The sequence below is a fragment of the Nothoprocta perdicaria genome, unplaced genomic scaffold (genome assembly GCF_003342845.1).
Source record: "Nothoprocta perdicaria isolate Ctin4 unplaced genomic scaffold, notPer1 scaffold_94, whole genome shotgun sequence".
In the NCBI taxonomy this organism is placed as follows: Eukaryota; Metazoa; Chordata; class Aves; order Tinamiformes; family Tinamidae; genus Nothoprocta; species Nothoprocta perdicaria.
In genome coordinates, this window is record NW_020456243.1 from 558,512 (window position 1) to 578,288 (window position 19,777).

The 19,777-nt window shown below is 41.5% G+C and overlaps 2 protein-coding genes across 2 annotated transcripts in view; both read left to right on the top strand.

Annotated features, from left to right (window-relative positions):
* The first annotated feature begins 1,924 nt into the window (after positions 1 to 1,924).
* CCDC82 (coiled-coil domain containing 82) lies at positions 1,925 to 14,034 on the top strand. The gene is made up of 8 exons (XM_026052951.1): positions 1,925 to 2,046; positions 2,916 to 3,468; positions 4,025 to 4,241; positions 4,793 to 4,885; positions 6,454 to 6,578; positions 7,348 to 7,518; positions 12,951 to 13,136; positions 13,697 to 14,034. Exons 1-8 carry the CDS (start codon positions 1,925 to 1,927, stop codon positions 13,760 to 13,762), a joined length of 1,533 nt encoding a protein of 510 aa, XP_025908736.1. The 3' UTR covers positions 13,763 to 14,034.
* A 2,266-nt stretch (positions 14,035 to 16,300) lies between these two features.
* The window catches only part of MAML2 (mastermind like transcriptional coactivator 2), a 205,237-nt gene continuing 201,760 nt past the window's right edge, over positions 16,301 to 19,777 (top strand). The window contains exon 1 of the mRNA XM_026052952.1: positions 16,301 to 16,332. Coding sequence (XP_025908737.1) covers positions 16,301 to 16,332 — 32 coding nt within the window. The remainder of the gene's footprint in view (positions 16,333 to 19,777) is intronic.

A 19,777-nucleotide genomic window follows, 5' to 3' on the forward strand; every position in this document is an offset into this window, starting at 1 on the left:
AATATATTCAATTCCTTGTTATCCAAAATCATAGATACCTGGGATATACCGGTAAAACAGAAAACTCAGCGTGCGCGCGTAGTGCGGGGCCGCGGAGGTGACGGCAGTGACTGCGCTACAGGTTTTGCAGCGCTGTGAACTACAGGTTTTGCTTGCTGGCTTTTGTCACTAGGTGGCGACAGGAGAAGCAAGAATGGCAGCCAGGGACACTGGGGCTGTCGCCTCCCACCACGGCTTGAGGAAACCCTAATCGCGGACAAACTCTGCTCCCTTTATTTACTCGGAATCCACTTATTGGGGTTTAAATTTAAAGCGATTAAAAGAGGCAAGCACCCAGGAGTACGAGCTCCATACGGCAGTGTAACAACCCCGGAGATGTAACTGTTTTATTGCTTGCAGCGCAACCATTTTGGGGGGAACTGAACCCAAGACGGGCACGAGCCCCTGTTGGGGCCATGCGCACGGGAGCCAGGCCAAAGCCATAGCAGTGCTACACTGCTTGTATGAGATGAAACAGCCCTCATTTCCAGGTGTTTCTTCTCTTTCTGACCTGAATACCACCTACCAGCTCTTTAGGAAATGTGTGGAGAGTTCAAGGAGCATGAGCAGCACAGCTACCACCATGGTTTCCATCATGGGGCGTGGTGCTGCAGTCTGGAAAACGCAGAGCAAATCACGCACAGAAACGCAAATCCAACACATGGCTTCATTGTTTTAAAAAAGAAATGCATCTATAAAATACCACCATGGTGGAATTTAGCCTCCTTCTGCTCAAGGGAGGTTTTACAGAATCACAGAATCACAGAATATTCAAGGTTGGAAGGGACCTCTAGAGATCATCTAGTCCAACCTTCCTGCTCAAGCAGGCACACCTAGAGCATGTGGCACAGGGTGGCATCCAGGTGGGTTTGGAAGACCTCCAGAGAAGGAGACTCCACAACCTCCCTGGGCAGCCTGTTCCAGGGCTCTGTCACCCTCACAGGAAAGAAGTTCCTCCTCACTTGGAGACGGAACTTCCTGTGCTCCAGCTTATGCCCATTTGCCCTTGTCCTATCGCTGGCCACCAATGAAAACAGCTTGTCCCCTTCCTCCCTGTATTCTCCCTTCCTGAACTTATACATGTTAATCAGATCCCCTCTCAGCCTTCTCTTCTCCAGAGAAAACAGGCCCAGCTCACTCAGCCTCTCTTCATACGAGAGATGTTCCATTCCCTTAATCATCTTAGTTGCCCTTCTCTGGACCCTCTCGAGAAGCTCCACGTCCCTCTTATCCTGGGGAGCCCAGAACTGCACACAGTACTCCAGATGCGGCCTCACCAGAGCTGAGCAGACAGGCAGGATCCCCTCCCTTGACCTGCTGGCAACACTCCTCCTGATGCAGGCCAGGATCCCATTGGCCTTCTTGGCCACGAGGGCACACTGCTGACTCATGGTTAACTTGGTGTCAACCAGGACTCCCAGGTCCTTCTCCGTGGAGCTGCTTTCCAGCAGGTCGACCCCTAATCTGTCCTGGTGCCTGGGGTTATTCCTCCCCTGCACTTGTCCTGGACCCCGCACTTGTCCTGATTGAACCTCATGAGGTTCCTCTCTGTCCTTTTTAAAGGACAATCAAGAGTGAGTCATTGTGGCTACTATCAGTGATGCCCTTCCCGATCCCTAAGCTGTCCTCCCTGCAGTCTGTGCTCGCAGGTATGGTAGTGACCACGTAAGCGCCGAGCTGAGCGTGGCCCGTGACTTTGGTCTACGGGGAAAAGACGCACGATGTAGGAGGAGCGTGAGGGTTGCGGCAAAACAGGACTCGAACTGGCGACCTTCGGATCCCAAGCACCGCGCACGCGCGAGGACTGCGATACCACGTGACGGCGGCGAGATGCGAGCACTTCCGTAAACACGCGCGCCGCGCTGAGTGACGGGGCGGGCAGCCAATGGCGGCGCACAGGGCGCTGGGGGGCGGGTCTCTCCGGCGGCCCGAGCGCGGGACGGCGGGAGCCGTTAACGGCCGCGAAGTAACGGTCACGGCGGGGTTTGGGAGGCGGTGTGGCAGTTGGTATGGTCGTAGTAGCGGGGATGGGGGACGAGTGGAGGGCTTTATGCAAGGGCCCTTTGCCCGGCTGTTCGCCTTGGTGTGAGCTTGTGCTGGGGTCTTTAGGTGTGCTTCAGTCGTGGCTTCCCTGGTTCTTTCGGGCTAGGGGGGATTCCTTGTTCCTGCTTATACATATTATATTGCTCCTGCTGCTTATATTGCGTCTGTACGTGTTGTGGAGAAAGCATGTGCTCTCCTGAAATTATGTGTGCTCATTTGCGCTTGGTGCTGGTGTATGTATGTCCCTTTTGGTATTATTAGGGCAACCAAGATGATTAAGGGACTGGAGCATCTCTTGTATGAGGAGAGACAGAGTTGGGCCTGCTTTCTTTGGAGAAGAGAAGGCTGAGAGGGGATCTGATTAATGGGTATAAGTACATGATTAACATGTACGTAAGTACAAAGGGGAATGTAGGGAGGAAGGGGCCAAGCTCTTCTCAGTGGTGGCCAGTGACAGGACAAGGAGTGATGGATGTAAGTTGAAACACAGGAAGTTCCTTCTTCAGGTGAGGAGGAACTTCTTCACTGTGAGGGTGCCAGAGCTCTGGCACAGGCTGCCCAGGGAGGTTGTGGAGTCTCCTTCTATGGAGATCTTCCAAACCTGCCTGGCTGCCACCCTGTGCCCCGTGCTCTGGGTGTCCCTGCTGCAACAGTGGGTTTGGACTGGATCATCTCTAGAGGTCCCTTCCAACCTTGACCATTCTGTGATCCAGTGTCATTCTGTGTGATCAATAGGTATATGTAATAAAAAGTGCCATTGCACTACTTTGGAATGGCATGATAAAATAGGTACCTTGGTTTACCCATTTATATATTTTGATTTATTGTCACAGCTTTCCAATGGAGATAAGAGCAGCCATCAAAAGATATGAAACAAGGAGCCAGACAGGAGGGGCAGAATTGCCATCCAAGTCCCGAGTTGATTGGAGACGCACTAAGAGGGAGAGGATCTTGCTGGACAGTGATGAGGAGTCCTCATTTACCTCTGACAATGAAGGATCTGCCACATCAGAGGAGGAAGTAGATGAAAAAGATGAGATGGTTGTGATTAGTAGCCTTTCAGATCATGAGGAGAAAAGCCATAATGGGGCCATAACAGAGGATGCCGAGGATGAGCACATCACTCCTGGGAAGCGTAAAAGGTCAAGCACTTCTGTGCTGTACGACAGCGATGAAAGTGAGGGCAGTGATATCCTCGTTAGAAAAGTTTTTGCCAAACGCCACTGTATAATGGATGAAGATGAGAGTTCTCAAGAACAGCAACCTGATAAAACCTCTTGTGCAGAAAACACTTCTACTAATAGGAAACAGCAAGTGTTAGCAAAATTGAAAGAACTTGCAAGACAAAGAGCTTCTCGGGCATCCTCCAGTAGTGGATCTTCTGAGGTTGGCATTTTATATTTGAAATTCATTTGATGATAGTACCAAACACGGCGAGGGGAAAGACTAATAGATATTAGCCGTTGGCATTTATTTTTTTCATGCTAAATTATAGAATTGGTAAAGTGTGATTTTATCATTGGAGATTTAGGAATTTCCTTACATTTGCTCTTCATTCAGATGAGTTAGGCATTCAGATGACAAAGCAGTGTAGAATGCAGGTATTTGTCTTACAAATTCAAAAAGAAAACGCGTCTTTAATATTACTTCTTCCCTTTTCCATTAAGAAAAGACACATGAAAGGTTTATCAAATGGTGTTTGTGAAGAAGTAAGACACCTATAGCTTAGAGATCTCAGGGTTACTTGATTCCTGCAAATAGACTGAAGGTACATGGAGATGAGTGATTTAAAGCTGAAAATAGTACAGAAATATGTAATTTGGAGCTATATTGGCTTTTGTTAATTATACAAATAGAAGGTCAAAAACCTTGTCTAGTGTATAAAGTGCAAGTGCTGAAAATACTCAATTTACTTTTGAAATCCTGTCTTAAATTCAATTAGGATTCCAATGCTGAAGTAGAAGAGGAACCACTCTCTCCTTTGCGCCTCTCATCAACAGAAGGTAGTGAAGCTGAGAATGATAGCATGAAAGATTTTATAGATGATGAAGAGGAAGATGGTGATAATGACACTGAAGACATAGGGAGTGAAAAACAGCTACAAAAGGAACTAGATCCAAAATCAAACAGCCAGTTACTGGAATACTACGTCCCACACTGTAAGATTAAAATAAGTGTCATTTCAATATTTTATGTCAATTGTATTGCTGTAAAACATGTTTATATATTGTAAATACAAAAATAATACTGTGTAGGAGGTTATGGTATCTTAAAAGCAGAAATTCCTGAAAGGTTTTAATTTGTCTTGGGAGTAGTCTGCTTTTCACCGTAAACTTTTACAATCCTTATAAGGGAGGGTATAATTTACCCTCCCTTAGTCTCCCAGCAGGAGAGCTGGAAGGAGGAGGGGGGATAGGACACCTATATTATTTTTATTTCCTGCAGTTATATGAACAATTCTTTTGGTATTTAATGATAAGAATTTCTTATTGTGCATTCCTTCTGGTGAAAGGGCATGTGTGACTTTAGGACACACTGAAATTCTTTAAGATCATTCAGGTGAAAGTTACTATTTAAAAGTAGAATCTTGAAGAACGGTTTAGGTGTTATATATTCAAACTGTTTTGAAACATTTTTAAAAGATTTAAAATATATATATATTTTCACCAATGCTAACATTTTGGGTCTGACTTTTTTACTTTCTTTCCAGTAATACGCTGTAGTCATTATGTACACTTCCAAAGAATAGTAAAGGCCTTTCTCATAAATGCAATTGATGATACTTTTCTGAGCTCATTATATGGTAAGTGTATTGCATTAAATAATATAACAGTGCAGATAAAGTTATATAGACAAGGACAGTTATTCTTGGAAAAGATGTGCCTCAAGATTGGAGTATGGGATTGTGAGTTCAAAGTCCTGGTGTCCGTACTTAGTTTTGCCTGTGTAACCCTGGAAACATCTAACTGAAATGGGGAGAGTAATCCTGAAAATGTGTATGGAGTTGATGTTTTTAGCCCAGAGGTTACTCTGATACTTAAGGAAGTGTTTCTGAGTTACTGAGCAGTAGTGACAGTTCTGGGGTGAAGGAGCAGTTAATTTTGAAGTAGGTATCTTGGCCTTTAAGAGTTCGGCTGATTTCTCAGAATGTCATGTGTCTTACAGCTTTTTCTGCAGAATTTGATGGAAAATCAATAATTATAGTTTCAAAGATTACTAGGTGTCTGAATTTGTTGCATCTATACATTTCTATTTTGAGGTAAGGGAAATAGATTCCAGCTATAATCAGCCCTCCTTAGCTTGTTCTTGCTAAGGAGGTGTTTTGGGCATTTGACCTAGCGTGCTGAATGGCAACTTAACATCTCTGCAGAGATGGGATTGGTGAGGGGACTGTCAGTGTCAGAGTTAGCTGAATGCCAAAGAGAAGAAGTTTTGGTGTTTATTTTTGTTTGTTTTGTTTTACTAAGTGGAAACAAGGTTATAAAGAGTAACAGGTAAATTAGTTATAAAATCTTGTGACTGGTTTTCTGTTGTCATAGCTTTCCTTTCTATTTCAAATTGTATCTGCTGTACAGATAGGCATAAATTACAAGTCTCTGTTTTTATATAGCAAGGCAGAGCACTCACTAGTGGCCCTTCTGGTTTGTGGTTCTTTGAAGGCAGCAGTGCTAAAAGGCTGTGGAGGGCAACTGACTTACCGTGCATGCCTGCACATGTACTGTCCAGAAGTTCAGCATATTGATAAGAATCAGCCTAAACCAGTGAAACTTGTTTAACTCCTGGAGTCTAGCACATATTTGGGAGACAGTCATGGAATAATGGTAATTTTAGTCATCTTCATGCTCATCCCTTTCTTCTAGTTATATATTTGGAAGTATTTATAGTGCAACTGTAGGCATCTAATGGTGCTGCTGAAGTTCAGACTTAGTCTTTGTGTTCCTTACATGTGAAGAGAGAGAAAAGAGTTGTCAACATTTCTGATGGAAAGAACTTGGAGTAGTTTGTTTTCATTGACTACAATCGCCTTCCTTGTAAATTATAATCATTTCTCATGAAATGGACCAAAACCAAGAGCTTTTTTTTTTCCTATGCTTTTGAATGACATTGAATGAATGGTTCTGCATTTGGGATATCAGCTTTTCATTTTGACGTGATTGTAGAGTTTATTCATGTATCCCTTGTGATACAGACTTTAAAATATATTTATTTATTAAAGGTACATGAATCATTTAAAGGAACCATTCAATGACAAAATATTCGAGTCATTTGTAGTTCCTCATATTTAGAATCATAATGCCCCTGAAAATAGTTTTGAAGAAACATTTACAATCCAAGTTGGTCAGCAAATCAGTAATGACTCTCACTGAACAGATGGAACAAGACAAAAGAAGTATGCACAGGACATGTTAACCTCACTCCATTATCTGGATGACCGTTTCATTCAGCCTCGTCTTGAGAACTTAATATCTAGAAGTCGCTGGAAAGAGCGATATAAGGTAGGTACATTGTAGTGTTACTGTTGGAGGTAACACTCATCCCTAATTCTCAGTAAAGGTACAGTAAAGGTACAACAATCACCATAGTTACATATTATTAAAGAAAAATAACAGACTCATTGCTCTTTACATTATGTAACTGTTTATTATACTTACAAATATCAGAAATTCTTTTATCAGAAGTATTCTGTGTGATTATAATCACATAAGCATTTGTGTAACTGAGATTTTTTTCTCTATTACCTTACTGCTTCTCTTGCTAATTTCAATAGAGGTCTTTTCTGAGATTTTTTTGTGACTTACCGTATAACAAAATTGCACTCCCCCGGCCTTCCAGTAGATATACAATATACAGTATACAATAATCTGCTCATTCTATGTGAATTTGTAAATAGTGTTTTAGCTGTGGTGATCTAAGGATCACTCTAATAATGCAGTTTGTCTGGGGCAGAGATGTGAGATAGACCAACTGGTAAAGTTGCCAAAAGGAGAAGGAAAGAAAAGAGGAGGAATTGCCTGGGTACAAGAACCATTTTTTAGATTTGGAGAAGAGTGAATAAAGTGCATGAAGGAGAACTGGCTGCAGTATTGGAAAATGAGTGAAAAAATAAACATTTTGAACTAAATTCTGAAAGACTTTAGACTAGATTCCCTCTGGTCTCTTTTGTACTAATTTTGTGGGAATGAAGCATACTTAGCAGCTTGTTCATGCACTTGTCAATCTTCAACTATGGAGATTCTTTAATGTTATTGGAAATTTATTTTTCAGGAGCGTGTGAATTGTTACCCAGATGTTCGCATCATCATGAAAAATCCCCAGAATATGTCTTGTCAGGCCTGTGAGTTGAATCGGTATTGCAAGTTCAACGTGTTGCTCTCTGGAAAGCTTTATAATAGTAGAACTTTGGAAGCAGATGACTTCATGTCACATGACAAACAGGTAACTGTAGACAAGGACCCTAAATAATTACTTTAAAATTTGTCTAGTGTTATAGAAAATCATACAAAAAAAAAATATTAGATACATTGATAAGATTTGTATATAATGTTAGAGGCAGAGGTTAAGGTACCATACTTCTGTGTCTGAATTCCTAATTAATTTTCAAATTTGAGGACCATTTTGCAGTTTTGAGAAAATCAGCCTTTGATTTGGCTAGGGAAGTAGGTTAGGAATGAAGTTCCTGTGTAGCATAGAAGGAAGAATAGAGGTGTTTCCCCACATTTCCTTTATCCTTTGGAGAAGAGATGGGCAGAAGTATCCTATAATAAACCTAACATTTATTAGGAAAAGAAATTTGATGTTTCTTTATGCCCTTTCTTTTTGCCTTCATCACAGTGATTACAGGTGCTGTTTCCTCTCCACTCTTGCCACTTAATGTTAGTACTGGTAGAACAAGTGTATTGCACCACAGAGAGTACCAGTTGCTGCAAGTACATCCTGCCATGAGCTGAACCTTATGATAGCAAAAGATTAAGGGTTTCAAAAATGGGATAGTGTGCATTAATAACTATTGCCTTCAAATCAAAAAAGACATTTGCCTCCATTTTTCTTCTGTTCAAATCTTCACTTGGAGTCTCATCTAGAGAAACTCCCTGCATAAGCAGCATCCTACACACATGCGTGGCCCAGCATGCTTGTCCTTTGAGGTGCGTGAAGAGACCCTCTGAAATTCGTGTCAGCCAGGCCGCCCGCCCACATGGAGATTCACGTATTCAATTCAGTTCCAATACAAGCATTCATCAGTTAATTCTAAAGTAGAACTTTTGTCAGAGAACATTAGTAGAAAATGCGTGTTTTAGCATGCAAAAGAAACTGAGTGATGCTATAAACATGCCTGGCATTTTTGTTTTTCACCAAATACATGAGAAATGCTGTGGCTTTTTTTTTTTTTTTTTTGTGCCAGGAGTTTGATGCTTTAAGTCAGGCATGACATTTGCTTTAGATTTACATCTTTTCTAGGTATCAGAAGGCCTTTTCATGATATGACTGCAAAGCCGTTCACCTTTGTATATGCCTAAATACCGCCGTAAGCTCTCAAGATTTTCCCAGCAGGAGCCTTGCATTGATCAGCTCTCAGAAGTGTTGCAGAACACTTGCTTTTCATTGCTGCATTATCAGAACAACTTGTCCAAACAGGAAAATATTTCCATTTAGATGACCTTGTGTCCTTCTCTCATTGAATGGTCTTTACCAGGACATTGTGAATTGAATTATTTTTTTCTGAATGAAAAACATCTTTCAGGTTGTTAAATGTTGCAGTAGGCAGTCACTTTAGTTAAATGAGAAGTCAGTTTTGTTCTATTTCATAACTGAGATTCTTGAAGATCTTGAATTTGAAGACCTTGGGGATTTTTAAGATTTAGGGACCCTTATTTCAAATATACAGCTACTGGTAGTTGTAATGATCGTGTGTGTGTATGTGGCCTTCCTAGTTAATGTAATTCATGACCTGTCCAGATAAACTCAAAATACACACAATTTGTCAAGGATAAAATACTGTTACAATTGTATTCCAAGTTGTTACCCAAGTTATTAGTTCCTTCCTTTTTAAGTAGGTGAAATCCTTTGCTTTGTGAGTAACAATTTCTGAGTGCAGCTGAAGTTCTTCATAGGTTTTCCTGGCAGGGGAAGAAATAAAGTGTCAGCACAAGATGTATTTTCAACTTATTTTGGAATGGGATATAATAGTACTTAAATAACAGTAGGTGGAACTTGCCTTACTGAAGCTCAAGCTTATTTTGTATCCTTGTAAATATTCCAGCTAAGAGATTTGAGGAATCAGAGTGATTATCATTATGTCATGATATGAACCTCTGTGTGTAATCCTAATCTAGAAAAATCTATACCACCAACTTTCTTAAAGAGATTACAAAAACTTCTGAGCACTTTTTGGTCTGCATTTGCATGCAAATTAATAGAGCTAGGATATCCTCGTAAGGCTTTTCACTATATCTTTTGCAGGAAAGCAGTAAGTCTTTACGATGAGGGGACATCCTGGCCTTGAAATTTTGCTAGTTCTGCTTTTGCAGTACATTGTATACATTATTCTTTCTTTCATGAGGGTCTCTAATGTAGTTCATTCATTTCTAAACTAGATTTTCATAGGGAAGCTGTGCCTAACTTAAGGACAAATAGTAAATGAAATAGCATAAGAATTTAATCTTTGCTCAACTTCCTGTCTAACCCCGGTAAGAACAGCAACAATCCACTCACTGCTTTCCAAGTTCTGTCCCACATAAAGCACTGGCTATTTCATACTCTGAAAAAGTCTTGAAATGTCCTATTGAATTTTGAGGTAACTTGCTAATTCATTTTTGTTCTCTCGGAGAAGATGAGCTTTACTCCCACCATCTAGAGCATGGGATGCCACTAGGTGCATACTCAGTGCTGAGGCTGTAGAACAGACCACAGGAGGGGGCAACTCGGCACCAATACTAGGTACTGTTTTTATTATGTGACATTCGTATTCCTGTAATGACCTGTAACTTAGCCAGCTAAATGCACTATTCTCAAGTCATACTGTTGGCAATGCATTGCTCAGCTTGCCCTTCCAATTGAGAAAAGGGAGAAAAAAAACGAGAGGCAAGTGGAGCTACATAAAACTGGCACTTCCAGAAAACAGTTAACTGGAAGAAAAGACAGTTCAGCACTGACAGGTCGAATTGAATGGAAATACATGGCTGAACTCTTGCTATTTTATTTGAAAACACCCGAGAGAAGTAGATGAGGAGAGAGCAAAAACAGACCTCCAACCCTTTTCTTCTGCCTCAAGTTTCCTTTTCTCTCAACTCCGAAGTGCTCTGTGCTGCCAGTAGGCCTGAAGAGAAACAGCTGTTGGAGTTTTGCTTTGGCTTCCAAAGGTTGTTGCAAGCGCAGCTGCTAATTCCGATCGCTCTGTGCTCAGAGGGAACCGAGCAGTTCAGTTCCAGGTGCCCATGCACTTTTCTGTGCCTGTGTCACCTGTCCTGGGGACAGTGCTTTCTGTTCTTTGTGTTTTATTTCCCCTTATATCTCTCCTTAAAGGACGTAAATTCAGTCACTGCATTCTGTGCTACTGTCAGGCTTTGCTCCTGCATTCCATATGAAGTGATTTAACACAACTTTGGCTGGTGCAGAAGGCTTGAGTAGATAAGTTAAGCATTAGAATACAGTCACTGAGAAATGCAAAGGGAAAAAATTAGCATGAGTAGAGTACTGAGATTCTTTCCAAAGCTGCATTCTGAAATAGGGTTATATTTTTAGACAATCTTTCTTACTTTAAAAGCACAATGCATAATAAGATTATATGGTACTTAACTATTTTTCCTCTGGCACATTTCCAATCTGGAAACTCCTTACACCTACTCCATAAATAAACAATGAAACTCATTGCCACAGGATACTTTGGAAGCCAGAAGTACAAGTGGGTCCCAAAACAGCTTAGACAGGTTCTTGAAGAAGCTTTTTCCTTGCTGTGGAATATGATAGCCAGGATGATGCAGAATGTCTTAACCAGTCAGTGCAAGCAGTATCACAGTCCCTCTGTGTTTGCGTTACTTGGGAAATAAGTACAACAAGCATCTCCTGCTGCCTATCTTCAAAGAGAAGAATTGAGCCAAGCAGCCTTTGAGTCTGATGCAGAATGGTATTAAGTCAAATTAGGAGCTCCTATTTTAGGTCAAATAATGTTCCAAATATCACACCTCATTCCTTGGAATAGTTAAGTTCTCAAATGCTCTGTGAAACTCCACAGATCAGTTGTTGATTCTTTGAGTATTTGGAATGGTACTTCTGGAAACATAAATAAAGCAGGGCTGTACATTGGTTGATAGGTCTCGCACGTCCCAGGTACCTATGGTGTCAATCATTAGTCTTAGCTTTTCAGTTTAGGTGCAAGAATAAAACAGGGCTGCATTTAGACATATACATATGTATATGTAATCATTAGAGAATTTTGCAATAGTAAACTTCTGATCTTAAACCTGTTTAATAGCCATTTATTGTCAGATTAAAAGTTGTTTTTTAAGTGAGTGTTTCCATTGACTTCAATGATATGACACCTGTTTGTATCAGCTAGCTACTGCTTAATATATGTAAGAATTGATCAGAATTCTATAAACTTGTCATTGTCAAGAAAATGGGTACTGCTAGTGCACAAGTAGGTCACGTGTTTTGGGCGACTGCTCACTGATGGAAACATTTGGTCATGCATTACAAGCTTGCAGAAAATTAAAATGCATTGGTTACAATGTAATCTGCTCCTAGCTTAAAAGATTTCTTACCTGCCAGGCTTTATTTTATTGTATCTATGGGTTAAAGTAGTAACTAGTGGCCCAGTAACTCTGGGCCATTTACCAGGGATGGACTCCTCTGCTCGTTGGCCACTGTATGTACTTAAACTTCTTTTCTTCCAGATATGGCACAAAAATTATTTTTCTGAAATGCAAATTGGCCTTTAAGTACCGATGAACATTGACTGCATTTCCCTCCCCATTTCCCCAGTTTCACATATTCTTAGCAAAGACTTAAGATTGCAGAAGATTCTTGTAACTGAAAATATTACTGAATATTTTAAGGTAAAGACTTATCATTGCATGACATTTTTCTATAAAATCTGAGTTTAATATATGTCCAAACACTTGCCTGCATTTAATATATTCTGGATTAAGTTTCTACTCTAATCCATGCTCTGATTGTGTATTTACACATTCTTCTACCATTTCTTTATCTATAAACATTGTTATAAAGCAAGCTGTTAACTAGAACAGTTTCATCTTCTGCATAAAGGTTATGGAATTAAAACTGATTAAAAGCTGGGAGGTGCAGAATCTTTAATTTCTGCAGCATTTTTGACTAACTGTACATGCCAGACTGCTACAGACTAACACTACTATAAACTTGTGTTTTCATCTTTTATTTTTAATAAGGAAGACTGTATATTATTTAGTCTACAAAATGCTAGAGTTGGTGTTTTATGTCCCTAATATTACCTGTGAAAGTATTGCACGTAAAACCAAAATCATCAAATAATTCCTCTTCCTCTGCTTTCACAGTATGCTGCTTTTCTAAAATGCTAGGATTGTTACAAAGCTGCACCAGGAGACTGCAAAGATGAAAGACTACCAGTTATAAACACGGCCGTGTAGAGGTTCTGCAAGGAAACAGTGCTGATAAGCTGCCATTGCATAGACATTACAATGACTGTCTGCTTGTTCAGAAATAGTTCTGCATGACCGTGAAAACAACATGCTCTTACTCTTGCTTTTTGTGTACATCATGTCAGTCTGTTTATTTTGTTGTTCAAAAAAATCTTACTAGAGGGGCTTTAGCCATTCTTGAGATTGCCAAGGTAATCCCTGTTTTAAGAAAATGATTTGTTCACTTTGGTCTAGGTTTTGACGGTTGGCACAGTCTGTGCAAATCGCACAAGAGTTTATCATAATCTGAAGCACTTCAAATACAAGCTGTACGTGGACTGCAGCTCCGTGGCCGAGCTGGGTGGTGTTGAGGATGAGCCAGTGAAGGACACAGTGGAGCGGCTTTTCAAGCGCCTGGAAGGCAACGGGTGGATTCGCAAGGTATGACCAGGTTATTTGATGTGTCCTTTTGCAGCAAGTAGATAAAAGGAAGCTCACTGAGAAAAAAAAATGGTTTTTTTTTGGTTTTTTTGGTTTTTTTTGATCAATCGGTTTTAAGTTTTAATAATTTAGTTTAGCCATACAGTTCTGCTGGCCTACTTTCTCAATCAGCAGCATGCCCCTAATTTCCCATAAAGTTTGTTGATTTATGACATTAAACTTCCATGCAGCCGCACAGTCTCTGGCTGTGGCAGGCAGGCTGCTGTCCCATTTGAAAGCAACAACATGACAGACACAACTTGTAACTCATGACGATCCAAAAAATTTAACATGAGACACAGCAAGAATGTTTTGCTCTAGTGTTTACATTCAAATGTTTTGACTTGCTCAGAAACACTTCATGAACTACTTTAAGGCAACGTAGAGTACAGCTGCACGTAGCAAACTTTCACATATCGCTGCTTCTGTACTGTGACTGGCATTGCTGTTTATTTTTCAAAGAAAAAGCAGTTCCATTATTAAGCCTAAATAAACTAATATGGGATTTATTTCATTTGCAGAGATACGATGATCTTGAAAACTGCATGAGTGATGCAGATAATTTCCAAGAAGAGAAAATGGACTGAGTAGTCAACAGCCCTTTGGAAGAGGTTTTGTAAAACTTTGAAAGGCCTATTTTATCTTCATGCACAGAATCCATGCTTGATCTTCAAGATTTCTTTTAGGCTGTATTGTACATACATCTATATGTCTGTAAATTACCTCTTAAGAATATGCTGCATCTCTTTTTTTTTTTTCCTTTTTCCTAATTCATCAATAATAACTTGAAGTTTTACTGAATTCTTCTTCTTATCTTAATGCACATCACTTTAGTTTTCCTCTTTTTACTAAAAAATAGCATGCAAATATCTTTATCTGTGAAGTAAAACTTCTGGCTGTTTATGTTGAGCTGCATTGCAGAGAAAGGAGATGCCAAGACTTCTTGAATTAGAAATATTTAGTTCTATAAATGTATATTCTACAAGAACATGCGTCTTGCATCTCATTTTCCCTGTGCATGTTATAAATTTGCAATCAGGTCCAAGCATTTAGACTGATGATTATGACACTGAGGACCCAAGTGCAAACTCTGATTTCACAGAATCACAGAATATTCAAGGTTGGAAGGGACCTCTAGAGATCATCTAGTCCAACCTTCCTGCTCAAGCAGGCACACCTAGAGCATGTGGCACAGGCTGGCATCCAGGTGGGTTTGGAAGACCTCCAGAGAAGGAGACTCCACAACCTCCCTGGGCAGCCTCTTCCACTGCTCTGTCACCCTCACAGTGAAGAAGTTCCTCCTCACTTGGAGACGGAACCTCCTGTGTTTTAGCTTATGCCCATTACCCCTTGTCCTATTGCTGGCCACCAGTGAAAACAGCCTGTCCCCTTCCTCCCTGCATTCTCCCTTCCTGAACTTATACGTATTAATCATATCCCCTCTGAGCCGTCTCTTCTCCAGAGAAAACAGGCCCAGCTCGCTCAACCTCTCCTCATACGAGAGATGTTCCATTCCCTTAATCATCTTAGTTGCTCTTCTCTGGACCCTCTCGAGAAGCTCCACGTCCCTCTTATACTGGGGTGCCCAGAACTGCACACAGTACTCCAGGTATGGCCTCACCAGAGCTGAGTAGAGGGGCAGGATCCCCTCCCTTGACCTGCTGGCAACACTCCTCCTGATGCAGGCCAGGATGCCATTGGCCTTCTTGGCCACGAGGGCACACTGCTCACTCATGGTTAACTTGGTGTCAACCAGGACACCCAGGTCCCTCTCTGTGGAGCTGCTCTCCAGCAGGTCGACCCCTAATCTGTACTGGTGCCTGGGGTTATTCCTGCCCAGGTGCAGGACCCTGCAATTGTCCTGATTGAACCTCATGAGGTTCCTCTCTGCCCAACTCACCAGCCTGTCCAGGTCCCTCTGGATGGCAGCACAGCCCTCCGGAGTGATTTCCCCTTTAGGAATCGATATGGACCATTGCAAGGCAACAGAGGAAATATTCTGCAGTCCTGTGTACATTGGTGGCCCAAATAGGCTCCTCTTTTCTAGAGAGTAGGTGATGAGTCACATTCGGAGCATCGAGCAGCCCGAGTGTGGCTTAGCCATCCCCATGAACACTGGAGCCTAATGGGCTGTCCCTAATAAGCAGCCGGGGCACCTTCCTGAGATTTTAAACATCAAACCTTCTGACAGTAACTTGCAGTAAAGGAAGAATTAAGTGAGTGGATTAATATAATCCTGCAGGATAAGCAGGAAACCTTCCAGTGTCTCTTGGCAACACGAAGTAGGAGTTACTCAGGATCATGATGCTTGGCCTACCTGAGTTGAATGATTTCAGAATCAGAGTTTTGGGTATCATGCAAGTAGCTTTTTGAAGAGTTAGGAAGAGTTAAGTGGATTTTTTTTCTGTACATAAAAGTAATTAGAACCCAGGTGAAGATATAGGGCACAAGGGTGTTGAATGCAGTCCGGGGCTGTTCTTACCTCCTGCTCTATGCACATCCACTTACTAGACTTTTGTGGCTGAGCAACTTGGTAAAAGGGAAAGTACTGTTAGCACTCTAGATTTTCAGAAATTGCTCTTTGAGAAGGAAAGCTACTGGAGTCTGTTTTCTTACTGATCTGTCCAAAGGAACATTGTTTGCTGATGGGCTCGGCAGCTACTGCCAGATGTACTGAGTAAAGATGGAATTCTGGTGATTTTTTTTTTTTTCTCAGACCTGTAATTTAGATTTGTCATTCACTATCACTGTGTCAGCTTTCACTGTGAGAAATGAAATACATCTATATTTTTAAGAGGTTTAAATTCAATAGTGGATTTTTAAGATCCTAGGGTTAACAGGGCCTGTCCTTTTTATTAAGTGCAGATTTTATTATTATTATTATTATTATTATTATTATTATTATTATTATTATTATTACATAAGATTTTCAAGCAAGGATGAAAAATCACAGTGGACAGATTGAGTCTCGCTCTCATGCAAACTTACATTGAAGATGTTATTCCCATACCTTAACTGTTAGATTTGAAAATATCCTAAAACTTTATGTATACCTATCTCCCTTGTCACCAAAGCTGTAAGTAACTCTATTTTCTCCTCTTTTTACTTCACTGTCTGTTTCGGGAATGTTGGTGGAAGCACATCCGTCAGCTGAAATGTATGTGGGAATCCGTCCTGAGCACAGCATCCCTAGCACAACTGGAGGCCGTTCAGGCCCCACTTCAGTCTCCATGTCCCTATATTATACTCCATCCTTGATGGTGTCCCTGGAGTAATTTTATCCTTGCGAATGAAAACAGTTTTGGAGTGAATGGGTTTTGTAGCACATGCTGGAGTACTCTCCATGCACCCCCATCTAGGCCTCAGCTCTGTTACCTTTTGTAATTTCTGCAAATTTCCAAGGAATGTGTGATGCTTATTTTAAAATTTTGTTCTTGTGATGAGTGGTCAATTTCTTACCTCACAGTATGTGAACCGATTACTACAATAAATAAATAAATAAATGGAAAGATCTGGCTTGCTGAGTAGTGATAATATGCTGAGTAGTGATAATAGATTGAGAATACATGCGTTTTGCTTGAAAATTAAAACTGGCAAATTATTCTCGTGACCAATTGCAGTCATTCCTTGATATATACCATAGCCCATACCATGTTTCTCATCTCTCAACCTCCTCTTTGCTGAACTAAAAAGTCTAAACTACCTCCTCCTTTTAAATTCCTGCATGCATTGTGTTTTACATCTCTCATTCTTTTTTCCCTCAGCAGGTTCACTGATTTTGTCCGTGGCCTCGCTACTTGAACTAAGAAGGTGCCTAGAATTGACATTCACTGATTTCTATTTCAGCAGGAAACTCACACTTAATCAGGCTTGGCAGAGCGAGGACGTGACATTTGTCGGTGTACGGGCTCCTCTATTTTGATGTCCTTCTCACTGAGATTTAAGGAAGTGGTAATATTTTTGTGGCTGTTGCTTTACCTTAAGAGCTTCCACACGACAGAATGTGCAGCATCGTTGCATCATGTCATGTTTGTGCCTGTGCAACAGGAAATGTAAAAACTGTTCACACAGAGCCACATAAGAAAAACTGTAGGCTTGATTTCCAAGAACAGACTGGAAATATAATTTTAAAATACTTAGTGCAAAGAGGACTTCTACCTATTCAGGCTTTGGGGTCCAGCAGCAATAAAAACTTGCCCTTTCCATCCTATAGAAATATGTGATGGTAAGTCACAAGCCTGATTGGTCTTTCGTACTTCCTTTTCTAAATTAGAGACTTAAGAAATGGGGTGAGGTGATTTTGTGTTTGGTCTGATAGGACACTTCAAACCATCCTTAGTGTTGATTTTTCAATTAGTGACTCTAATTAAGATAAAGTACCTCTCTTACCTAGACAATAAAGAGAGATCGGTATTTTATTAGAACTGGAGCCAATGATAAATGATCATATTTGGAAATTACTGTAGTTCTTGTCATGTTTAAATAGGCTGCTCTAGTTTTAAGTGCTCTAACCTGACACTACGATAATGATAAAATTCACCTAAGAATGTGTGTGTGCAAGATCAGTCCTACTAACGTGATGTCCTCCTGGGAGGAAAGGCCTTTTTCCTTGTCCAGTCCGTGTCCAGTCCAGGAGGAGTGAAAAGAAGTGATTTTTCTCTCCTTGCTTTCGATTTTTTTTCTTTCCTTGTCCTTCATCAGCAGATCAAGAAGCCACATGGCAAACTTGGCTAGTAGTAGCTGGCTGATAGCATCGCTTTTTAGAAAGTGAAGGCTTCTCCTGTTCCCAAAAAGCAGCTATTTCTAGTACTTGAGCAGGCAGTGACAGGCAGTTCTCATGCTTTGCTCTTCTAGTTTGCTTCTATTTGAATAAATAAAGGCCTGTAGTTTTATCCTTCCTTAAGACTTTCTGGATAAACAGAGTGGGTGTGTTAGCTAAACACATGTAAATGCAGTATCACTCCAAGAGAAAAACCCATCACAAAACAAATGCACTCTATAGACTTGCTGGTTCCGTGTTGAGAAATACTGATTTCTAACCTCTAAATAGAGGTGAGACAAAAAAAAAATGTAATCATCTATCAGTCAGGAAAAATATGAGAAATATGTGAACTAGTATTTAAGAGAGCCGATAATACTTCCCTCATTGGCTACACTTCCTTGAATAGTTTATGCGAATTTTGGTATTTTTCTAGGCAATGAATGAAATATATATGTGTATATATATTCGTAAGGTATTTATATAATATATATCATGGTTATAGTATGTATACTGTTATAGTATGTATACTGTTGTTTGTAAAGTAGGATGGAGACACATTTTTTGGACCTCTGTAGAGTTCATATTCTTAATTAAAAAACTGCTCCGTGTCCAAGGTTGTTTAGTTCACAGTTTACGCCCAGCAGAAATGCATACGTCTCCTGTCCAAAAGCTGAGACAAAAGTCCTGACTTGGGGTAGCCAGACCCTTTACTCCACCGTTAATCAGGTTTCCAGGCATACCGTGTGCTGTGCTCCAAAGCCATGCTTTGCTGGGAATACCACGGGAAATAAATGTTTCTATATCTCTGAAATACGTGCATTTGTATCTCTAGCATTCAAGAGTTTTTCTGGACAAAACTTTAAATGCTGAAGGGTGGATTTGCTGCATTTTCACCTGGGAAACACTGGGGGCAGTGTTTGCTGCATGTTGTGCGACCAGGCACTTGGAGTGGGGCTCCACAAGCAGCTGTTTGTAGCCCTGAAACTCATACATTAAGCCGCCAAAACACGAGAAGCTGTTTGGTAAAAATGAATCTTAAATATTAAAAATCTGAAGTTACGATTCTTTTTTTGATGTGGATGTTTGTGGAAAAGCTTGTGCGGGAGAAGGCGCACAGCTGCCCCAGTGCGCTCAGGAGCAGCCCCTCTGCTCTCAAACATCCCATAAGTTTGAAATCCCCTTCCAAAAATCTACCTGCGATGTTCTTTACTATCCAGGCGATTTGTGCTCCAGCCACGTGCACGTTTTGTGCCAGAAGCGGCTCCAGCGGCGCCGTCCCTCGCTTGGGCATCGGTGTGTGCAGCACCGGGCGCAGGGCTGGCGCGGGCGCTGCGCTGCTCACGCGGGCAGGTCCTGGCAGCCCCGCGCGGCTCTTGCACAATCCTCCTCTCCGTCGTGTTGCAAGAGAGGAGGGAGGACACTTCCCCGTGCCCAGCACCGCGCATCTCCCGTGTGTTTTAGGGGAACTTCAAAGAGCGCCTCGTTTCTTCGCGAGCCTGCAAGCGCCGTGTGTGTGCACAACTTTGGGAGGGGGCAAAAGCAAAGACGTTCGTTAGTTCCTACTCGTAACTATGGAACACGCAGAGGGTTCTGGCTGCTCCCACAGCAGAATGGAGAGGATGAGGTTTCGCACGCACCTTGTCTCGGGCTGCTGGAGCTGCACAGTTTACATGGGGAGCAGACGTTTGCTTAGCTAGTTTATTCCCAAGCAGGCAGTGGGAATTCGGTAACGCGTGTGGAAGCGCAGCACCGAAGCCGTTTGCCCGCTCCACGCCAGACCCCGGCCCGCCGCTTCCCGGGGCCGCTCCGCTCCGCTGCGGTCGGGCCGGGCAGCCCGGGC

Excerpts from the sequence above, each read along its gene's own strand:
- CCDC82 (XM_026052951.1), top strand. The coding sequence starts at position 1,925 with ATGGCGGCGCACAGGGCGCTGGGGGGCGGGTCTCTCCGGCGGCCCGAG. Across the intron at positions 6,579-7,347 it reads GCTGGAAAGAGCGATATAAG|GAGCGTGTGAATTGTTACCC; the intron begins GTAGGTACATTG and ends TTTATTTTTCAG. Across the intron at positions 13,137-13,696 it reads GCAACGGGTGGATTCGCAAG|AGATACGATGATCTTGAAAA; the intron begins GTATGACCAGGT and ends TTTCATTTGCAG.